The sequence below is a fragment of the Pezoporus flaviventris genome, unplaced genomic scaffold (genome assembly GCF_033815535.1).
Source record: "Pezoporus flaviventris isolate CSIRO_AGI_PZ_B2104156 unplaced genomic scaffold, CSIRO_AGI_Pfla_v1 ptg000047l, whole genome shotgun sequence".
NCBI classification, from domain to species: domain Eukaryota; kingdom Metazoa; phylum Chordata; class Aves; order Psittaciformes; family Psittacidae; genus Pezoporus; species Pezoporus flaviventris.
The window spans coordinates 12,018,392-12,039,265 of record NW_026892595.1 but is presented as its reverse complement, the minus strand read 5'-3'; the positions used below and the strand labels follow the sequence as shown (position 1 = coordinate 12,039,265).

The window sequence follows — 20,874 nt, the reverse complement described above, 5'->3', positions numbered from 1 at the left end:
CAGAGCTGTCAGCTTAAATTGCGCTACTTTATCTTTAAAATGAGCGTGTTGGAATATGCTACTGCCTCCAGTCTCTAAAGCTGGGATTCATTAATATACCAATTACTAACCTTGAACAAGGTAAACCTTTAACCAAAGAAAACTCAGGTCTGTGGAGTAAAACAATTTAAAGGTTAAATAAATCTCTCTGCACACTGTGTTCAAATAGGGCCAGTACTTTCCTCCTGCCATGATCTCTGCCCACAATTTTTCAGTGGTCTGCAGAGTTGCAACAAATCCCACATCAGCTACTTCTGCTCTTGAGTGAAGTCACCTTCCTCTTGTCATGTCTGAGACTGGGGTATAGATCTGCTTTCCAACATGCCCTGATCCTTTCAGGATTCTCTTAAATTTCACTGAGGCTGCAGACAGGTACTTGCTGTTCCTATAATCCTACCCTTTCTCTTCCTACATCTACCATGCTCAGTCATTTTCTGGGAAAAAGTAATACTCCTCTCCCTCCAGAGTGCCACAGTTAACTGAGTATGAATCTGCCAGGATGATGCACATAGGCAATATCGCGTGCTAAGTCATGACAAACAACATGCAGTTCTTTCTCACACATTCCAATAAAATACCCTGAATATAAAGATTGAATTGTGTATATGTGATATTCTGTATTATACATTTAAGGGCAGGAGAGGAAACCACAATTACAAACTAGAAATTACTTTATAAAAATTGGTGACTATGATAAAAATGTTGATGCTACAATGAGAAGAAAACTCAATACACAATTCACCCCACATTAATAGTTTGTGAAACTAAAGAGAGAAATCATAAAAAGTAAAATTGATTTCCTATTCATTTGACATTAGTAGGACTGAAACTGGATTACTACCATCACTTCTTTCTGATGTTTCTTTTTTTAAAAAATGTTGAAAATTTATGAAGCTCATAAACCACCAGCCATGCAGATAATTGAAATGTTGGTAGAAGTCATTCCAATGTGACACTCAGGGTAGGGTTCAGCTCATCAGGTGGGGAGCCTGAAATTTAGATGTCTATATGTAGCTATCTCTTAACAACCCCTTACAGTAGTCATCATTTAGGGTTTGTAAATGTAGATGCCTACAGCCACTTTGAGAAGCCCTGGGGTAGACTCACCTGTCTCAGCAGAGGCAGCCTACCCTTGCCTGGGGGTCCTTCATTCTGATGAAGCACATCAAAAAACTAAATTCAGGCAAATTAAAGTGAGAAATAATATACACTTATTTGGTGATTGCGATTAAGTGTTAAGCAACAAATGTAAACTAAAAATCAAAGTTTGTGTCAGATTGGTTGCATTTTTTGTTACTTCAAATCAAGCTTGGATTTGAACCAAACACAAAATGTAGAATAATTTGACATGGCTGCAGTTGTTAGCTCAAATGTAGTGCCTTGGTTTTGAAGAGGCATTTATTGAAGGCGTATCATTTTAAAAAGAAAACAGAAAAACAGGAGAGACTGATTAGGTGGGGAAGCAAAACATCTTTCTCATCTCTATTCAAGTATCTTTCTCTACATTAGGGTCCCAGATCCTCAGCTCAGAAACGTGTTTAACCCTCACGTGGGGGATAACAAGGAGATTAGTTAGATTTCTTTTGCTGTGGGGAAATAATACGATGACACATGCAGAAGGTATGCAATTCTAATCTTTGCACTTTGTTTCGTTTTCTTTTTCTTTTCTTTTTTTCTTTTTTTTTTTTGGTGTGTGTGTTTGTGTATTTCTCACTTATATTTTATTCTATTAAATTTGATGCTGCTGTTTGTGATTCTTGGGTGATCTTTAGTCCCTGGCAAAAGTGTTCAAAAGGATTTGCATTTCTTGTGTGCTTGTCAGTGTTTACATTCTTTGCTTCTCCCCTTTTCAAAAACTGTTGTTTTATTCACAGATGTGAAAAAGAATGGAAAGGAAACCGTTGCCACAAAAGTGCTAAGCCTCTTCAGCCTCCAACTTCAAGTCTCCTTCAAAATGGTGGGTCTGTAAGAAAGAAATATCTTTCAATTCATTCTTTGGCTGTTTCATTGTACTTATTTCTGTCTTTGATTTCTCTGATTTTACAGATATTTGGATTGGGTTGGGTATTGGTTTCTTGCTGATTAAAATTACAGCTGCTGCCTTGTATTTCTTTAAGAAGAAGAAAGTGCCAGAAATGTAAGTGAAACTTTTATTTTGCATAAAGCAGACACAAATGTGGCACAAAGCAATGGCTAACTGCCCTGTCTCATTGGTTTCAACTTTTAAATCTCCCCGCAGTCTGTTTGCCTTCATATGCAACACTAGGCATAAAACCTAGCATTGCAACAGAAGCTGACCTTAGTGAACCCCAGTCTGGAAGCAATAAGTTATCATTTGACTGCTTAGAATGTTTTCATTGCAACATTGTTTGGTTATTCTTAAATTTAGAAATTCATAATTCATCCACCTTAAATACAGTAGCCCTGATTTTTGTATACGATGGTTAAATATGAAAAATGGGAGGTATTTAAAGAATCACAGAATCATAGCAGAGTTTGGGTTGGAAGGGACCTTAAAGATCATCTAGTTACAAAACCCTGCCACTACAACCTTCCACTACATCAGGTTGCTCAAAGCCCCATCCAGCTCAAAGCCCCTGGCCTTGAACACTGCCAGGGATGGGGCAGCCACAACTTCCATGGGCAACCTGTGACAGTGACTCAGCACACTCACAGTAAAGAATTTCTAATCTAAATCTACCCTCTTTCAGTTTAAGGCCATCCCCCCTTGGCCTGTCATTGCAGGCACTTGTAGTGACACAAGCTGAACACAGTATTCCAGGTGGGGTCTCACGAGAGCAGAGCAGAGAGGGAGAATCTCCCCCTTGACCTGCTGGCCATAGTCTTTTTAATGCAGCTGAGCATATGCCTGGCTTTCTGGGCTAAAAGCCCACACTGTCGGCTCATGCTGATCTTCTCACCAACCAACACCCCCAGTTCTTTCTCCTCAGAGCTGCTTTCAATCCATTTTCCTCCCAGCCTGTCTTTTTTCTTGAGATTGTCCCTACCCAGGTGCAGGACCTTGCAGTTGGCCTTCATGAGGTTGGCACAGGCCCACCTCTCAAGCCTGTCAAAGTCACTCTGGATGACATCTCTTCCCTTCAGCATGTTGACTTAACCACACAGCTTGGAGTTGTCGGCAAACTTGCTGACTCAATCCCACTGTCCATGTCACCAAAAATATGTTAAACAGCACCAGTCCCAATACTGGAACCTGAGGAACCTGTCAGGTTCCGGTCAACCTGAAGAACATCACTTGTCGCTGGTCTCCACTTAGACCTTTAGCCATTGATGACAACTCTTTGAATGTGTGATTCAGCCAATTCCTTATCCACTGCGTGGTACATCTGTCAAATCTGTGCCTCTCCAGTTTGGTGACAAGTGGTTTTCTGAAACCTCTGATGCCAAATTAGTTTCTTACAGGTATATTTACCACTTTGCCTGAAGCTACTGAGCACCACATGCTCCTGGTGGAACATTTTTTCCCTAAGTATGTCAATATTTACACACATCTGAGAACTTTCTTTTTCCCTGTGACAAGTGAATGGAATAAAAGTGGATTTTTTTCTGCTTTAATATATTGGGGTTTTCATAGAAAGCTTAAATAGATTAGAAAAAATACAAGTTGCGAGGCTACAGAATCATAGCTTTTATCTCCTCTTCTTTAGTTACTACAGACACACTCACGATCTTTCTGTATTAATCTTGTAATAGCCATCTTAATCAGTCGTCCTTTAGATATGTATCACCAATGTCACCTTATATGTTCCTTCCACCCATCCCCCCTAATACTGTCATCTTGCACTAGGATCACTCTGGTACAGACCTCTTGGATTGCGGTTAAAGGATCTGTCTTGCCAGTGGTGAATGAGTCCTCTAGCTGGTGATATTTTTTTTCCAGATTTGTATTTCTTCTTTCAAGTACTGTGCTTGCTCTTAGCACTGTGCAAACAGCAACTGAATTATCTTCTGACATCCTACTGCATAAAGTGCATCCTCAGTAAAGGAAAAAGAAATCAGCTAAATTGGTGAAAGTTTACTTCAAGATTTATTTCAAGTGCCTTAGACTGCCTGTTTATTATTTCACAGATATATTTCCTAGCCCTTCCTGTAATCCCTCTAATAATCTCTGCTTCCTCTGTCCTCCCTAAGATTTTATTTCCCTCTTTTTCTTATTTTGCTCTAACACTTCCATTTCTTCTCTGCCCATCTCTTGACTTTGCCAGATCCTTCCCTGCCAGTAAATACCTACCACATCCCTTCCTCCCCTTCAGCAAATCCTGTTGTGCATTGCCTTGTCCATTTTCATGATGTTAGATATCCCTCATCCCTCATTTTCTTCTCCAGAATTCATCTTCAAAGCTGTCTCTTTACCTTTAAACTTTTGCTCTGCTATAGACTTTTTTCTCTTTGGGGATATTCCTATCTGCCAAACTATCTACTAAATTGTGCTGACTCCTGTCCTGACATAATTGCTGCTGACATGTCTCCTAACACTGCATGCTACCCTTGACAGGTAGAGGTGTCACATGAGCGCAGAAGCAGAATGTTGAAGGTTATGCTACTGTTAATTGAGTCCATAGCTTCACCTAATTTCTTTTTGTCTCCTTCTTCTTCTGTAAAATGGAAATGACAGCATCTCCTTATCTTAGTTTATAAGGGCTTTAAGACTTTATTCATTCACATTTATACAACCTGCAAAGGTACACATATGGAAAGGCACCTCAGAAATGCAGGATTAGCTGTATTGTAAGAGCTTCTTGATTTTTTTTTTTTTGTAATTTCAAATAATATTTTAAAAAAGTCTAATGTTTTTTCTCAAGTTTGATGATGTTTTAATAAAAAAATATTATTTTCCCTTATGCTACTTCTTTGCTCTAAACACTCCCTTTTACCTTTTTTCTTTCATGGGGTTACTTAAGGGTTATTATGCTGCCATCCACCTCTCTTTTACTCACATATCTAAGTTCAAGAAATATTTTTTCTTTTCCTGTAATTATATACACTAAAAAAAAATAAAAAAGTCTTTTTTATACATGAAAAGTTACCTTATTGCAATAGGATGCCAAATACTTAAGTGCCCTATTATGTATGTAATAAAACAGGGATGAATGAGGATCTTACTATGTAGTAAGAAAATATTACAGCCCTGACATGAAGAGAATCAGAGCTGTGAAACAGAGTTAGATAACTTACAGAGCAAAGATCATTCTGGTCTTGATTGTTTTCACTGGAGCTGCCAAAAAGTTGTTATGATGATAGAAATTTCTGTGGTTCCAGGTTTTGCCAATAGGAACTGACAAAGACTGTCAAATCATTTTGCCCATGGTATAGAATAAACACTTTTATTTTCATTTTTTACTGTTTTTAATCACAATTGACTTAACATGTGAGTTAAAAATGCATTTTATAGCATCTTATCAAAAAATAATCTAGCTATTAAATGACAAATTGATTGTGGAATTGTGAAAATGATGAAATCTGAAACTTTGAATTTGAGAAGATAAGCTCAACCAGGCCATTTGTCTCTCCTTCTTCAAATACTGAGTGCCTAGCATTATTTGTTAAACAGAAATCACAGCAGTAGTAAATTGAGGCAAGTTTTTCCTTAACTGTTTAATCAGCAATAAGAAGTGAGTAGTCAGAATAAAACCAATATTATCATAATGAAGTTTGGTTCTTTAAGATGAAACATTAGAATAAGAAGTGACTTGTGTTTGCATGAATCTGTAAAATTTACAATGTGACAGCACCACACAGAGGCATGAAATTTTACTCTGATTTTTTTTAAGGGGATTTGATGAGCTAGATGAATTTAACTGTGCAAACAAATGATACTTTCCTACGATTCCTTTTCACTTCAAAGGCTTGTATCTGTTTTTAGTCTCCCTGGGATACATTGTTTTCTTAAAGTCATTAGGCACTAGAGGCATTCTAGGCCTGCTTGGCCATTGTTTCACAGGGAATCTTTCATACACTTGAGCCTGTATTTATGGCCTTTTAATAAACTTTTCTGATAGTAGTAATGTCTTCTTTCTCTTTGCTGATATAGGACCACACATGCACGCATTGACAGATGGTTCTCCAGAGGCACATTAAAAATAGTAGGTGCTAGCTCCCAGAGCGTTTTAAAATGGAATCCAGACCCATCGACACCTCAGTGGAAATAGCAGAAGAGTGTGCGCAAGAGCTTAGGGAAAGTTTTCAGTTTCCAATAGAACAAATTTTTTCACCAGAAAGCTAGGTAGCAAACAGTAGGAGTAGCCTGGTGACCCCTTAGACAATTGCTGGCTAAAAAGTTGTCACTAACACCGTTGAGGATCTGAGAGTTACGTTTGTTGCTCTCTTTCTTCACTGGAAAGATCGATAGTGCCTTAACCCCTCCTTTCAATCCAGAAAGAATGTCCTGCTTCCTCTTTGCTTCCTCCTTCTTCTCCTTCCTTTGTCAGAATTTCATCTCTGATCCACAGACTTTAAACTCTTCAGTGCCCAAGTAGAAGTTACTGGAAGTCATCATGTAAGTTCATTTCCTACAGGACAAAACCAGCCAATCACATGGCTTGGAAGCAGTGTGCTTCATTACCATGACGGCATTCAGATATACAAGCTACTTCCCAACTACCAGCTGGGGATATGTGAAACTTTTGTCTAGAAACCTCAAATGAGAGGAAGCTTATAAATTTCTCACATTCCTGTTCTTGCTCCAGAGATGATGTTTTCTAGTCCAGAAGGGAAAGCTGCCAGTTACTCCACTCCTTCAGTGACATCTGTCCTTATTGACCAAATAGAAATAAAGCTTCAGTTTAGCTTCCATTTTATTGCAGCTGCCTTCTCATGCTTCATTTTACTTTAAAAAGTGAGAATGTGAAAAGTGACTGACTTTCCACCCAGCTAAACTATTATTATTTCCTATTGCCTTCAAAGCAGTCAACGTCCTGAATCCTTTCAGTTTGTTCCTTTCCTGTTCTTGATCTGTGCCATCAGCTGTACCACAGCTATTATCAGTCCTGTCAGTCATAACAAACACAGAACATTAATTTTTCCAAAGCACATCAATAATGTGTCTTACCACACAGGCAACAGAGTGAAAAACTGAGGTGCACTGAGAAAATATTTTAAAATGATAGAAAATCAAGGGAAAATGGGAATCACAAAGGCCATTTTTCATCCTGACACAGGACAGGCTCAATTGTATTACTTCTGGATTTGCACTTAAAGATCTTATCAACATGAATTTGGCGGCATTCTCAGCCAATCTTGACACCTTATCTAGAAAGAAAGTTTACTGTTACAAAGTTTTTTTTCCTAATTGCTGATATCCCTGTTTAGAATCTAAGTTCATTCCTATTCACCATGGGCAAGAACAGATCATTCCCTTTCTTGTTGCAAAAAGCTTGTTTTGTACTTGAAGGCAGTTGTTATGCCTCCTTACAGGCTGTTTTTATTAGATTAAACAGGCTCAGTGTTCTTTACCTTTCTCCATGGTTAAGGTTTTTTACAATCGCAATGATACCAGTTGCTGTTGCCAGGACTTTCTCCAATTAGACCATACCCTTCTGGAGGTCTGGTGTGGAGAAATTCCAGGGGAGGCTCTCCAAGTGGATCTGAAGGTCTGACAGGGCTCATCACTGGCTATGCCTCTGTTCCTATATTCCAAAGTGATAATCAGTGTGACAATAGAATGACATTTATTGAATGATTTTCAGCTTGTGAGCTGGATTGCAGATAGATACTCTTCTTGTAGAATGAGAGAAAAAGGTGGAGTTTTGCGAGACAAAAAAACCCAAAACAACACAAAACTAGGGAGCATCAGGGGTAACTGTTGTTTGGGAGCAGTCTAATGCGCTGGTATCCAAAGCAATTCCTTCTTCTGTAGAATATCTTTTTCCTGAGGGATGAAACCCAGTGATATAGCCAGAAGTCTTCAGTTTTTCTGAAATGTACATCTCACAACTGCCACACGTAGGAAAGTTTTCAAAGAAGCAGGCAGTGACACGCTGGAGCAGAGCAAATCACTCCATCTGTATCCTTCCAGATCACCAACAGATGCAAAGGACTGGGGAGTTTTTTAAAAAATACAGTTTTCTAAAGTGACTTAACAGGCATGAAGTAGAGACCCAGGAAGCGCAGATAACGTGTCAACAGCCTAATCAAGTATCCAAATGACATGGAGATGATTCTAAATGCAGCTTTTCAAAAAACTGCCCTCCTTGCATGATGCTTCCCATTTCCCCTGTGGAATGTGCCAAATACAGCCTACTTCTGCAAAACTAAATTTAGTTTGAAAGGTTTTTTAAATGCTTTGCAAATCGGTATCTGGAGTTATAGTTTCTGTTTAGAACAGAAGATTTAGAACTTCTATAAAGAATTCTTGTAAAGGATTATAGAATCATAGAATGGTTTGGATTGGAAAGGACCTTAATATCATCTTCAACTAGACCACTTGCTCAAAGCCCTGGCCTTGAACACTGCCAGGGATAGACCATTCACAACTTCCTTGGGCAACCTGCTCAAGTGCCTCACCACTCTCACAGTAAACAATTTCTTCCTTATATCCAACCTAAAGCTCCCTTGTTTAAGTTTTAACCCATTTACTCCTTTTAGTAGCTTAATTGTAATTAAAACTTTGGTCCTCTTTCATCATTGTTGTTGTGGACCTGATGGTAAAAATTCTTCTATTACTGTATTTCCCACAAATTTGAATACTATCTAAAAGAAATATTGTATATTTCATTGAAAGGTACATTGAAATGTACAACATTCTGAGCTATTGCTTCCAAACAAATGAAATCTAGATACTTTGATTTTCCATTAAATAGCATGATGTTACTCAGGAGTGCCTTTATACACTGTCAGGTATTTTGTAGAGCATAAAGCTTTCTCCTATCTCTGTGAAGCTATAGAAGAGAAACCTATGACAAGGCATTAGTTTTTGCTAGTAAGGAATGCAGATGAGTTTAGCAAAGCTATGACCCATGTGACCTAATCCCAAAATGATTAATCTTCTCCTTTCCTACTGTGGTATTTCTGGGTATGTTAGAAAATCCAGTTCTCTCTGAGCTGCCTTACCCACACGTTTGAGGTTTTTTCTCCCTAAGCCATGTTATGCTCAGCATTTTTAAGCCTGTGTTGTACAGTCTTCTGAACTTGCAATTTATGGGGTTTCCTCATAAATGAGTTTTATAAACATTTCATAGTGATTGATTATTCTGGACCATAATTCCTGTGAGTGATGAACTAATTGCCCTTACTGTACAGTAGTAACACATATATAACTTTCTAACTTTCTCCCCATATTGAGACCTTCAATAGGCATATTGCTCTATACTGTAGCAATAAGCTATCATTTTCTATCAGGGCAATGTTTCACTTACGTCAAATAATAGCAAGCACTGCAAGAATGAACTTAACTCAGGCCACTGCAATACATTTAGTTAAACTGCTTGATCAAGCAGTTTAAAATTTGGGTGTAAAATGATGACCAGATGGCAACACTCACCTCACTGACTGATACTGCACTTTAACGCTTTCCTCAGCAGTATTTGTATTGGTGACAGAGTACTGGAGTGGACATATCATTGTTTTGCTTTAATAAGGAAAGATTCACATTTCTAATTACCTAAAGATTGAATATATTGTCTTTACATGTATGTAAAGGTGTATGCACAAAATATAAAGTAATGGGAATACGTCATCTCAGTTCCCAAGCAATTACCACCTCATCCACTTGACGGATTATAGCTCTTGTGTAAACGTGATTACATTTTTACTTGTTTATTCTTTGATGACTTTTAAGTAATTCAAAAATATTTTAGTAATTTTCAAAGATAGTTATTGGTATCTATTGCATCTTTGTGTATATAAGGGTAACACGTATGTTACATGTAAAGCAACATGTTCAAGGTGACTCCCAAAGCCCTGCTTTGTCAAAAACATTCTTATGAACAGGAAAAAAGAAAGCACACTCACCACCTAAATCTGGTTCATCCAATAATTCATATATAAATTCATCCAATGCCCATATCCTATAGTCCCTAGGATTAGGTGCCCAAATACGTACGTTGTTTCATGATTCAGACCTAAAGTGAAGGGACACCTGAAATATCCTAAACCTGAGCAATTTTCATGCTTGGTGAAACCTCACACACATAGAAAGGACTGGTTTCAGCACTAAACATAGCAACCACAGACACGCTATTGAAGAACTCAACCATCAGTGCTCTTTTTGGTGCCCACAGTTTGGCGCAGTATCCTGCTGGTTAGTTATCCTCTGTGAGGATATCTGAAGATCTGTGCTTAGTATCCTTCCTGCCCTCAGGACACACCTAAGTACTCAGTGTGTTCTTGTCAATATAAGCAATATATCTCTTGCACAAACTGCTTAAGTTCAACGGGGGAGAACAAGATAGAGGAGAATCAGACGCTTCCCTTGTAATTTCTTATTGTCACAGTAAAGGTGGCTCCCACTGTGAATTGTGCGACTTGTGTCACCCTTTGGAAGTATCTTCACTGACTGTAAACAGAATAGATGTGCTTAATTCTGTATCATGCTTAATGGCCATATTAAGACATACAGCTGGTTTGCGATATCTAAAGGACACACCAAAATTAAAGCACACCAATCTGGCCCTCTGGGCACTAGTTTAGAAGCAGAGCCATGTTCCTTGAAAATTTTGTATCTGATTTTGCTTCTGGCCTCAGGTTTTGTGAGCTTCAGGTTTTGTGAGCTTCAGGTTTTGTGAGTCATGGTGAGATTGTAGAGTAAAAAAATCAATTCTAAGTATATTTTGTGTACTTCATTCAGGAGGATTAGTACTCAAATACACACTTAGGAGGTGTATAAATAACTTAATGTATTATATCTTCATTAAACTAACTAAAAGCATCAGAATATAATGATTTTTTACGGTTAAGATCAAATGAACAAATTAACAGGTTCAAATATTTAGATCTCCATATTCCTGCGTCAGGTAATCAAACTGAATGATGAGACTGGCATTAGAAGGAATTACTTTCTGGCAGACTGTTGTGAAATATTTCAAGGTCCCAGGTCTGTCTTAGACTAAACCCCAAACGTAGGTTCTTGCACTGATTTAACTTATAAGGTGTTCTGTAGCCTACCTGTGCCTTCCTCCTAAGCAACCATTCTGGTTTTAGTTCTTTGCAAAAGAAATCATGCAGTGTACCTCACCTATGGCTCTCACTGATGAACAATAAATCTATACATATCCAAAAACATGTATATGTTTAGCAGCTACAAATGAAAAGTGATTATTTTAACCTGCATGTGACTTACTCAGAACATCAGTTTAATTGCATTCATTTCAATAAAGCTAAGTGAGAGAAGTATTTAGACATGTATATTTTTTGACTTAAGTCTTTTCAACCTGAACTGTTTGGTTCTTTGACAACCTGTGTGATATTGTGGGTGGTTTTGTTGTTTGCTTGACTTTTCAAGGAAGCAGAAGGAAATCACTAATGCTTCATTTGCCAACCCATTGTATGAAGACCTTAGTTCATCTGGGAAAGTAAGGGTAAGTAGCAAAAGCTGCTTCTATACATTCAGAGAAATGAGAGGCTGTAGTTCTCAGATAAATTTTCCATTAAAACAAACTGTGTATTCCCTCACTGAATGCTACTAAAAGAAGTAAGAAGTAAAAATTGCTGCAGCACTCAGATTGGTTCCAGTGCGTTTTCACAACATAGGCAGATTTGAAATCAGCTCAGTTTTGAGAACATCATCATGTTTGTAACTAATACTGACTGTGGGCTTCTAAATTAGAAAAAGAAAAAAGAAGTTTGAATGAAATATTTAGCCAGACATACAGAAGAAAAAGCTCACTGGGACTTGTCTCTTAATTCGGGGCGGGCAGGGGAACCAACAAAACAACTAAAGAAACAAAGAAAACAAACGAACAAAAAAACCAAACCAAAAAAATCAGCGCCACCAGCAAAAACCACAAAATGTGTGATTCAGTACCCAAGTTGCCTTTGCACACACACTCAACATTAATAAAATAGTTTAGAATACTTCCCAATACCTTAAATGTGCATCACTGTAAAATTCACCTTGACACTAAAGAAATGCATGGTCACACATTTCCCTAGTGCCATTGCAGCTACCTCTGTTATTTGATTTATCGTTGAAAATAACACAGACAAATCATCTTGGAATTAAAAGGAGAAAAAAAAAAAAGTAAAAAATATTTGAAGCATCCTTCCTTCCCTATTTTGATACTACCCTTCTAAACATTGAAAGGACTAGGCTTCGTTTAAAACAGAAAATAAAACTTCCTTTTCCTTTCCACAGTCAGTAATATAAGATTCTACTGCAGCTTTGAATAGGATTAACTATGACATGCCATTTACTTTCTCTAAAAAGTTCCTTACACCTGATTTTAGAGACATTAGATCAAATTGATTTACTTACAGGTTGGGGTCTGGGAGAGCTCCAAGTTGGAAACATTCCCATCACAATCATGTCTAATTTATCAGGACATTTTTATTTTAATTGAAATAGATTCCTGACAGGCTTCATTTAAAAGCAACTTGAAAAACAGAAACACAGTGTCAGGAGAGACATTTTCACAGAAGACAGCCCAAGCATTGTGATTGAAGTTCAGTGCTATACCAGATTTTCCTCTATTTCCATGAAGATTGGGAAAATATGTGTTTTCACTAATTCTTCCTTTAAAGGGGAAAGCAAGAGTTATGAGTTTTCACTGAGTCTGATTGGCTTTAAATCTGAAGGGTGCATCACCAGTCAAAAGAAACGGTAAAACACAAACACCAGCTCTCCAGCTGAGTATACACAAGTTACTCACTTGTGGTCATCTGTAAGTTTTTAAAAGAAAGAACAGTTCTCCCCAGACCTTTCTGAATACTGAAACCATGCAGGCTTAACACTGCCACACACTCGCCTGTAATTGCCTCATATTTTGAATCCAGAGTGTGTTACTCAGACAGCCACATGGAAGGTTATTTTCATAATATTATTTGCAGCTCACTAAAAATATTCTAAAGCAGTTTTTTTCTTTTTATAGTCTCCTGGGTATGCCACCTCACCCACTGTTCAAATTAGTGTTTCTCCATGGCATGAGGTATGTAATAAGACATTTATCTTCTAAAGCAGCACATGTGCTGGACTATTAAATGAAATACATTTGCAGAGGAAAAGGTAAAAAGGCACTTAAAGTCAGTGGTATATTGCTACTCATAATGTTAGCACCTGTGGAAATATGAGAAAGTTGACCAGGGTTGGATTGGCTGACAGAGACTCCATAAAAGTAATTTCATTAATGTTGCTTACTGCAGCTACTTGTTATACTATACAGTAGTTCAACACTTTCCAGTAAGGAAGATGCTGAAGAATGTTTCAAACTACTGAAGTCCTTACATGAAGAATTCATTGTGTTCCTTTTCTTATACATTCCTCATTCCAGAAAATTAGAACCGGTCATTTAAATTTTCAATACCATGTACCAAAATAAGTGACCCACTGCAATTACACCATTGTGCACAGATTCTCTCCAAATGCTACTGTAAATGTAAGAGAAAGAGCTTTGGAGACAAGTGAGAACAAATGTAAAAGAAGGTTTAAATGACTTGATCAGGTATAAGTGGCAGGTAAAGGATTCAGGGGAGCCATGTTAATATTTATCAGCTGAAAATCTGGTCTAAAAGGTTTAGAGATTTTATAGCTTTCTTTGAACTTAACATCATATGTTATTTCTGTAATGAATCTACAGCCATTCATATGACCATTCTAACGAATTAATTAAATGACTTCATTTTTACATTTCATTCTATATTTTTCCTTTTAGTATCCATTTAATGGAGATGCGAATGCTAATTCTTTTCCAAATCCTCTCTATGGTGAAGAATCAGAAGATGTGGAGAAATTATGCAGTTCCATGAAAACAGACATAAACCATGATCAATATTGCTTGTAACTCTTTGCCTGAAGATTTGTACTAAAATCTGAAATGTCATGATATTATAGTGTTTGCAATATGAATTAATATGTCTTCACAGAATAATTCTTTTATTAAAATAATTATGCTCAGAAAGTAGCCATATTAAAAATGGAATCCATACATATGTAAAACATATATATATATAGTCTTCTGTCATTTCTGTTGGTGCAGAAAGAGATTCATAACTATAACTATGAATTCATTTTACATTCATACAGTTCAAATTCCAGTATGTTAATAAAATATTTAATCAAATCCAGATTCTTGAGGTTTGGGAATCATAATTGTATGTCTATTATTTGAGAAAGTATGACTTAAATATTTCTGTAGTTTTGCACTGGAAACGCATTTTTAATGACCATTTTAGTGTTTCAAGGGGCAGAAGCAAAAGAAAAGTCTTTGCTTAATTAGAAACATGCTGAGCTGAATCAAAGATGGTCATGAATCATGCATTTGCGTATCAACTCAGCATGTGATTCATCAATGTGACATACTGGTATGTATACTTAGTTTTAAAAAATATGTTTATTATTAACCTTGATATCCATATCTGACCAAATTCCCTTCTGGTCAGCTCTACAGTGCTTACCACAGCACTATTGATTAGCTTAGTGGTTGACAGAGGGTGGAAATTAGCATGTTCAGGAAACTGTATTTTTGCCAAATAGCTTGGTCTCCCACAGAGCTGAAATTTGTGTCATCCCTTTCTTATGCCTAAATAAGAAAGATTTTGGGGGTGGTGATTCTGGATTTCCTCCTGATTTAGGGTGTCATCCTCTGTGATACCAGGAATAGCTTGTGTTTACACTTTAAATGACCTGACAATATGTCATCTTCCATAATGCCCACTTGAATTATATGGTGGTCATTTTTAGCTTGAAGTCTTAAGTGATTCTGCTGTGCTTGTGTTTTCCTCCCTTACTGTATTTCTAAAGCCTGCTTAATTTTAAATCCATCGGCAAGTTGCAAAGTTACTAAACTCCTACTAATGTCATAAACCCAGACATCTGGATAGTAGGCAGTACCTTCAAAGAATGCTGAAATTAGACTTTTGAGACTCCAGACTGAAAAACACACTGAAGCCTGGGTTTAATCTATCATGCAGGGGACTCCTTGTTTGGGGTTTAGTTTGGGCTTTCTTTCACTCTTTCTTAATAGCATATCAGTAGTCCACAGCTCTCTACTGAAGCCACAGAACTAGTTTTTGATTTAGGTTTTCTTATCTGACTGGCATATTGTTTCATGGGCAGCAGAACTAACAATGCATGACTCCCTTGGATGTTTGTTCATGATTCTCTCCATACCTCTACAGCAATATGCTAATAAGTACCTCTCTGTTGCAGTTTAAAACCTACTATTTCTCTTTCCCCTCTCTCCTGTAATCCACTGTGGTACCCTCAGTCCTTCTCCAAGCTTCATATCTTTATCTCTTGAGCTTGTCTCCCTGATGTGTTCTAACTACAAACTGAAAAAGAAGCATCAATCACTCTCTCACACAGAGATATGATGTGCTGATCAGCTGCTCTGTGTTTGGCTGGTTGGCCAGCTGGTGGCACAGGTAACAAACTCACACTGCAAATTCTTCTCCTCTGTGCTCTGGATTTGTACAGCTGTGTCCTGCCCCACTGCTACTCTAATGAAGATGCTTGGAGCTTCATATCTTTCATGCACACACCTGCCTTAGCGCTGAGTTTAGTTGGAAGTTACCAAATATTATTCCATGGAGGTTTTAAAAAAGGAACTGTGACAAGCAGATCACACATGCTGATTTCTTTCTAAAATCAGATTAGTAAAACAGAAACATAGAATTTGCTCATTATACTTGTACTCATTGAGACACAGAATACACTTGATTCAGCAAAGTGCCAAGTGCCCCCAGCTCCTGAACTCTGGTATTTTGATAAATCTGTGTGAGATGATTGATCTCCACATTATAAACAGACATTAAACGTTCCTACAAGGTCAAGCCCATGTAGTCAAATTCTCATTTATTCTGGAACAGACTAGCACTGCTTTTAGAATTTCATTAACTCTAAAATGCTGGTTATGCTACAGTTCTTAAATCTCCAATCGCTGTGTTACACAATATTTATCTGTAAAAATTTACAATAATGAAAAGGATTAAATTAATAATCACATAATTTTATCACATTCTTCCTTATGAAAGAAAATATATTTATTTTACTATTAATAGCACTCACTTTAATTTCATAAATAGAAGCATATGATTATAAAGAATTATTGTAAAAGAACTCAAAGAATATCATATTTCTTATTTTTACCTATTTCCTGAGGGTACTGTGATTCTTCTGGATTATCTCTGAAACAAGGTAGGCTTCTAACAAAATAATTTTCCATTTTTATAATTAATAGAATATTTTTAAAGAAAGCATTAAAATTGAGACTTCCCATCTTCCTGAAATTTGATCATATTTTACTATTCTTATTTCACCAGGAACAAAATATTTACTTATATTCACTGTATGGTTATTGTCTCTTGCCTAGCAGCTGATTAACAACAGCCCCAGACTTACAAGTTTAAGACAAAAATTATACTTTTTACTTAATTTTCTGAAACTTTTCAGGAATTTCAACCAAAGCAGTAGAATTCATATTTTCAGTCATTCTTGCCAAAACTTTAATGTAAAAATATAAAGAATATAGGCTTCTTGCTGCTCCCAATTAATAATAGCCCTTGATTAAACACCCTCCATAATATTATTCTGTTATTGTTAAAAATTCTAAGTAGTAAAAATGAATTGTTTCCAAGTGGCCAATTTTCTGGGAATAAATTAGAAGATGGATACTCTATGCAGTTGATGAATACTGTACTTAGCCTAGTGTTAACATGTTTGTACACTAATGATCCACGTTAACAGTAGAAATAAATTACAAGACAAAACTTTTAACAGAACCTAATACCACCTGCGGTGTGGTCAATATGTCCTTCTCAGAATTTCAGTCCCAAAATCTCACAATCATAAAAACCTTAATCAAGCTTTTGGCTAATCTGCATTTCAAACAAGACATAATTATGGTACATATCAACAACGTTTTACACACAGATAGCCAGATTCTTATGTCAGAAAGGGTCATCTTGCTTGCAGTTTGCTCCAATACTTGCCTTGACACCTGCTACTAGCCACAACTCTGCAATTTGAGAAGACGTGGGAAAGGGGAGAGGATATTCTGGTTAAAAAAAATTAGGTACGACATGTAGTTGTGTACCCTCCTCTTTGACAAAACTGAGGAGCTCAGGCCTTGCTTAGAGTTTCCCCTTGGGCTCGTTAGTTGCAGTGTTGCAGCAGTACCAGTCCTTTGTGCTGCTGCCTCCTTTCTCCATATATTCCAGCGTGTGCTGCCTGTTACAATTGAGATCCCTATGGATGTAGTCCAGGCACTTGCTGTTGGTGATTTTCTCTCATCCTTGCCCTGGTTGACCAGCAACAGACTGATCAGAATGAAGACAATAAAACTGATCTAATTTTGAAGTTTGGCTCAATGGCCAACGCTCCTCAGAGATCAGTATTGGGACTGGTGCTGTTTAACATATTTTTGGTGACATGGACAGTAGGATTGAGTGCGCCCTCAGCAAATTTTCCACCAACACCAAGCTGTGTTGTTAAGTAAGTCAACATGCTGGAGGGAAGCGTTGCCATCCAGAAGGACCTTGACAGGCTTGAGAGGTGGGCCCGTGCAAACCTCATGAGGTTCAGCAAGACCAAGGGCAAGGTCTTACACCTGGGTCGGAGCAATCCCAAGGACAAATACAGGCTGGGTTGAGAATGGATTGAGAACAGCTCTGAGCAGAAAGACTTGGGGATGTTTTTGATGAGAAGCTCAACATGAGCTGGCAGTGTGGGCTTGCAGCCCAGAAAGCCAATCATATACTGGGTTCCATCAAAAGGAGCGTGACCAGCAGGGCAAGGGAGATGATTCTTCCCCTCTCCTCTGCTTTCATGAGACCCCACCTGGAGTACTGTGTTCAGCTCTGGGGCCACCAACACAAGAATGACATGGACCTTTTGGAACATATCCAGAAGAAGGCCATGAAGATGACCAGAGGGCTGAAAGCACCTCTCCTATGAAGACAGGCTGAGAGAGCTAGGCTTGTTTAGTCTGGAGAAGAGAAGGCTCAGAGGAGATTTTATAGCAGCTTTCCAGTACCTAAAAAAGGCCTACAGGAACGATGGGGAGGGACTCTTTATCAGGGAGTAATGATAGGGTGAGGGGTAGCTGGTTTGAACTGAAAGAGAGTAGATTTAAATTACATATTAGGATGAAATTCTTCACTATGTGGGTGGTGAGGCACTGTAACAGATTGACTGTAGAAGCTGTAGCTGCACCATCCCTGGAAGTGTTCAAGGCCAGGCTGGATGGGGCTTTGAGCAACCTGGTCTAGTGAAAGCTTGTGGCAGGGCTGTTGGAACCAGATGATCTTTAAGGCCCCTTCTAACCCAAACAATTCCCAGGCACAGCTTTTGATATTTTTCATGATGGTTCTATACCTGACACAGCCGGATTAGTTAGAATTTTATCTGCTACATCTTAACTGGAGTTACTGCCATATATAAACAGTAGAACCACCTAAAAATTGACCACTCTTAGTAGCCGTCAAATTGGCAATGGTTCAATTAATCTTGCCCTCAGGTGGGTGCCTGCCCTAGAGTGAAGTAAATGGAATTCTAGCAGATCCTAATTCTTTCTGTCAACTGTAAAGACAGTCTAGACATGATGTGTGCAATGAAGATGTCCAGATTTAATAATATGAATCCAATTCATATTGCCTTACTTAATTAACTCTACATTTCATTAATGTGTGTATGTGATATGGAGATTCTCACTGGATAATCCTCCTTAGAAGCTGTCCTGGGTTCAGTACTTGCAAATGCTTTCTTATACATAGATATTTTTCTAGACCTCTCCCTGTTTGTACACATTAGACACAAAGAGCTAAATGTGTACATATAACATTCAGTAATGCATCTGTGAAAACCCGATATCTTCTGCCTTTCATTTTTGTTTGTGTGGGGGGTGAAAGGAAGACATATTTGGGGAAAATTCATATAGAAGTTAACAAAAATGAAAGTTCATCAAAACATAAGTAGAAAAATCTAGTAAGGGCTATATTGCTCCATGTAGATTACAGCATGTGACAAGTTAGGCACCTAAAATGCAATGGGATTCTTCTCTCCTTAGTTCTTAAGAACAGTCATTTATTTTTTTTAAGGTATGAGTTCATTACTAAGACTTGTGAATAGGAAATTGTTCTCCACTGTGTGTGGATGAAGTAAAAAACACAGAACAGGAAGGAAAGACAGTCCTAAGAACACATGTAGTGACATCATTTCAAACTGTTCCTACACTGTTACCACTTCATTGCCTATAGCTTTTATACTGTAGCCCTTTCCTATCGGAAAGCATGTATACAGCTGACCAGAAGGATGGCTGTAATGTTCATGGTTCTGCAGGAACCAACCACAGGTCTTCAAAAATGTCAAGCAAGTTAATATTCATATGTGGATTTTAATTCACCATCTGAAGCTATAATCATTCTTAGGGACATATTATACACTCAAAAAGTAGGTGTGATTTTAAGAACCTGAACATACACAAGTTCATGGGACCTGATGAAATCCATTCGCAGGTCCTGAAGGATCTGGTGAATGAAGTTGCTAAGCCACTGGCCATCACATTTGACAAATCATGGCAGTCAGGTGAAGTTCTCAATGGCTGGAAAAAGGGAAATATAATCGCCATTTTCAAGAAGGGGAAAATGGGTGACCCAGGGAACTACAGAGCAGTCAGTCTCACCTCTGTGTCTGGCAAAATCTTGGAGCAGATTCTCCTGGAAGGCATGCTAAGGCACGTGAAAAACAACAAGGTACTTGGTGACAGCCAGCATGGTTTCACTAAGGGGAAATCCTGCCTGACCAATTTGGTGGCCTTCTATGATGGGGCTACGGAACTGATGGACAGGGGTAGAGCAGCTGATGTCATCTACTTGGACTTGTGCAAAGTGTTCGACACTGTCCCACACGACATCCTTGTCTCTAAATTGGAGAGACATCAATTTGATGGATGGACCACTCGGTGGATAAAGAACTGGCTGGATGGCTCCATGAAAAGAGTTGTGGTCAATGGCTCAATGTCCAGCTGGAGACCAGTAACGAGTGGTGTCCCTCAGGGATTGGTGTTGGGACCGGTCTTGTTCAGCATCTTTGTCACTGACATGGACAGTGGGATTGAGTGCACCCTCAGCAAGTTTGCCAATGACAGCAAGCTGTGTGGTTCGGTTGGTACGCTGGAGGGAAGGAATGCCATCCAGAGGGACCTTGACACGCTTCTGAGGTGGGCTGATGCCAACCTTATGAAGTTTAACCATGTCAAGTGCAAGGTCCTACACCTGGGTCAGAGCAATCCCAGGCACAGCTACAGGTTGGGCAGAGAAGAGATTCAGAGCAGCCCTGTGGAAAAGGACTTGGGGGTGTTGGTCAATGAGAAAATGAACATGGGCCGGCTTCAGTGTGCGCTCGCAGCCCAGAAAGCCAACCATATCCTGGGCTGCATCAAAAGGAGTGTGACCAGCAGGTCGAAGGAGGTGATCCTGCCCCTCTACTCTGCTCTCGTGAGACCTCACTTGAAGTACTGTGTGTGGTTCTGGTGTCCTCAACATCAAAAGGACATGGAAGTGTTGGAACAATTCCAGAGGAGGGCCACGAGGATGATCAAGGGACTGGAGCACCTCCTGTATGAAGACAGGCTGAGAAGAGTGGGGCAGTTCAGCCTGGAGAAGGGAAGGCTGCGTGGAGACCTCATAGCAGCCTTCCAGTATCTGAAAGGGAGCCTACAAGGTTGC

The 20,874-nt window shown here is 38.5% G+C and overlaps 1 protein-coding gene across 1 annotated transcript in view; it reads left to right on the top strand.

The window, feature by feature from the left end:
- MALRD1 (MAM and LDL receptor class A domain containing 1) overlaps positions 1-14,154 on the top strand; it is a 246,978-nt gene extending 232,824 nt beyond the window's left edge. The window contains exons 37-41 of the mRNA XM_061468304.1: positions 1,914-1,996; positions 2,086-2,176; positions 11,498-11,573; positions 13,083-13,139; positions 13,863-14,154. Coding sequence (XP_061324288.1) covers positions 1,914-1,996; positions 2,086-2,176; positions 11,498-11,573; positions 13,083-13,139; positions 13,863-13,991 — 436 coding nt within the window. The 3' untranslated portion in view covers positions 13,992-14,154. The remainder of the gene's footprint in view (positions 1-1,913; positions 1,997-2,085; positions 2,177-11,497; positions 11,574-13,082; positions 13,140-13,862) is intronic.
- The last annotated feature ends 6,720 nt before the right edge of the window (positions 14,155-20,874 follow it).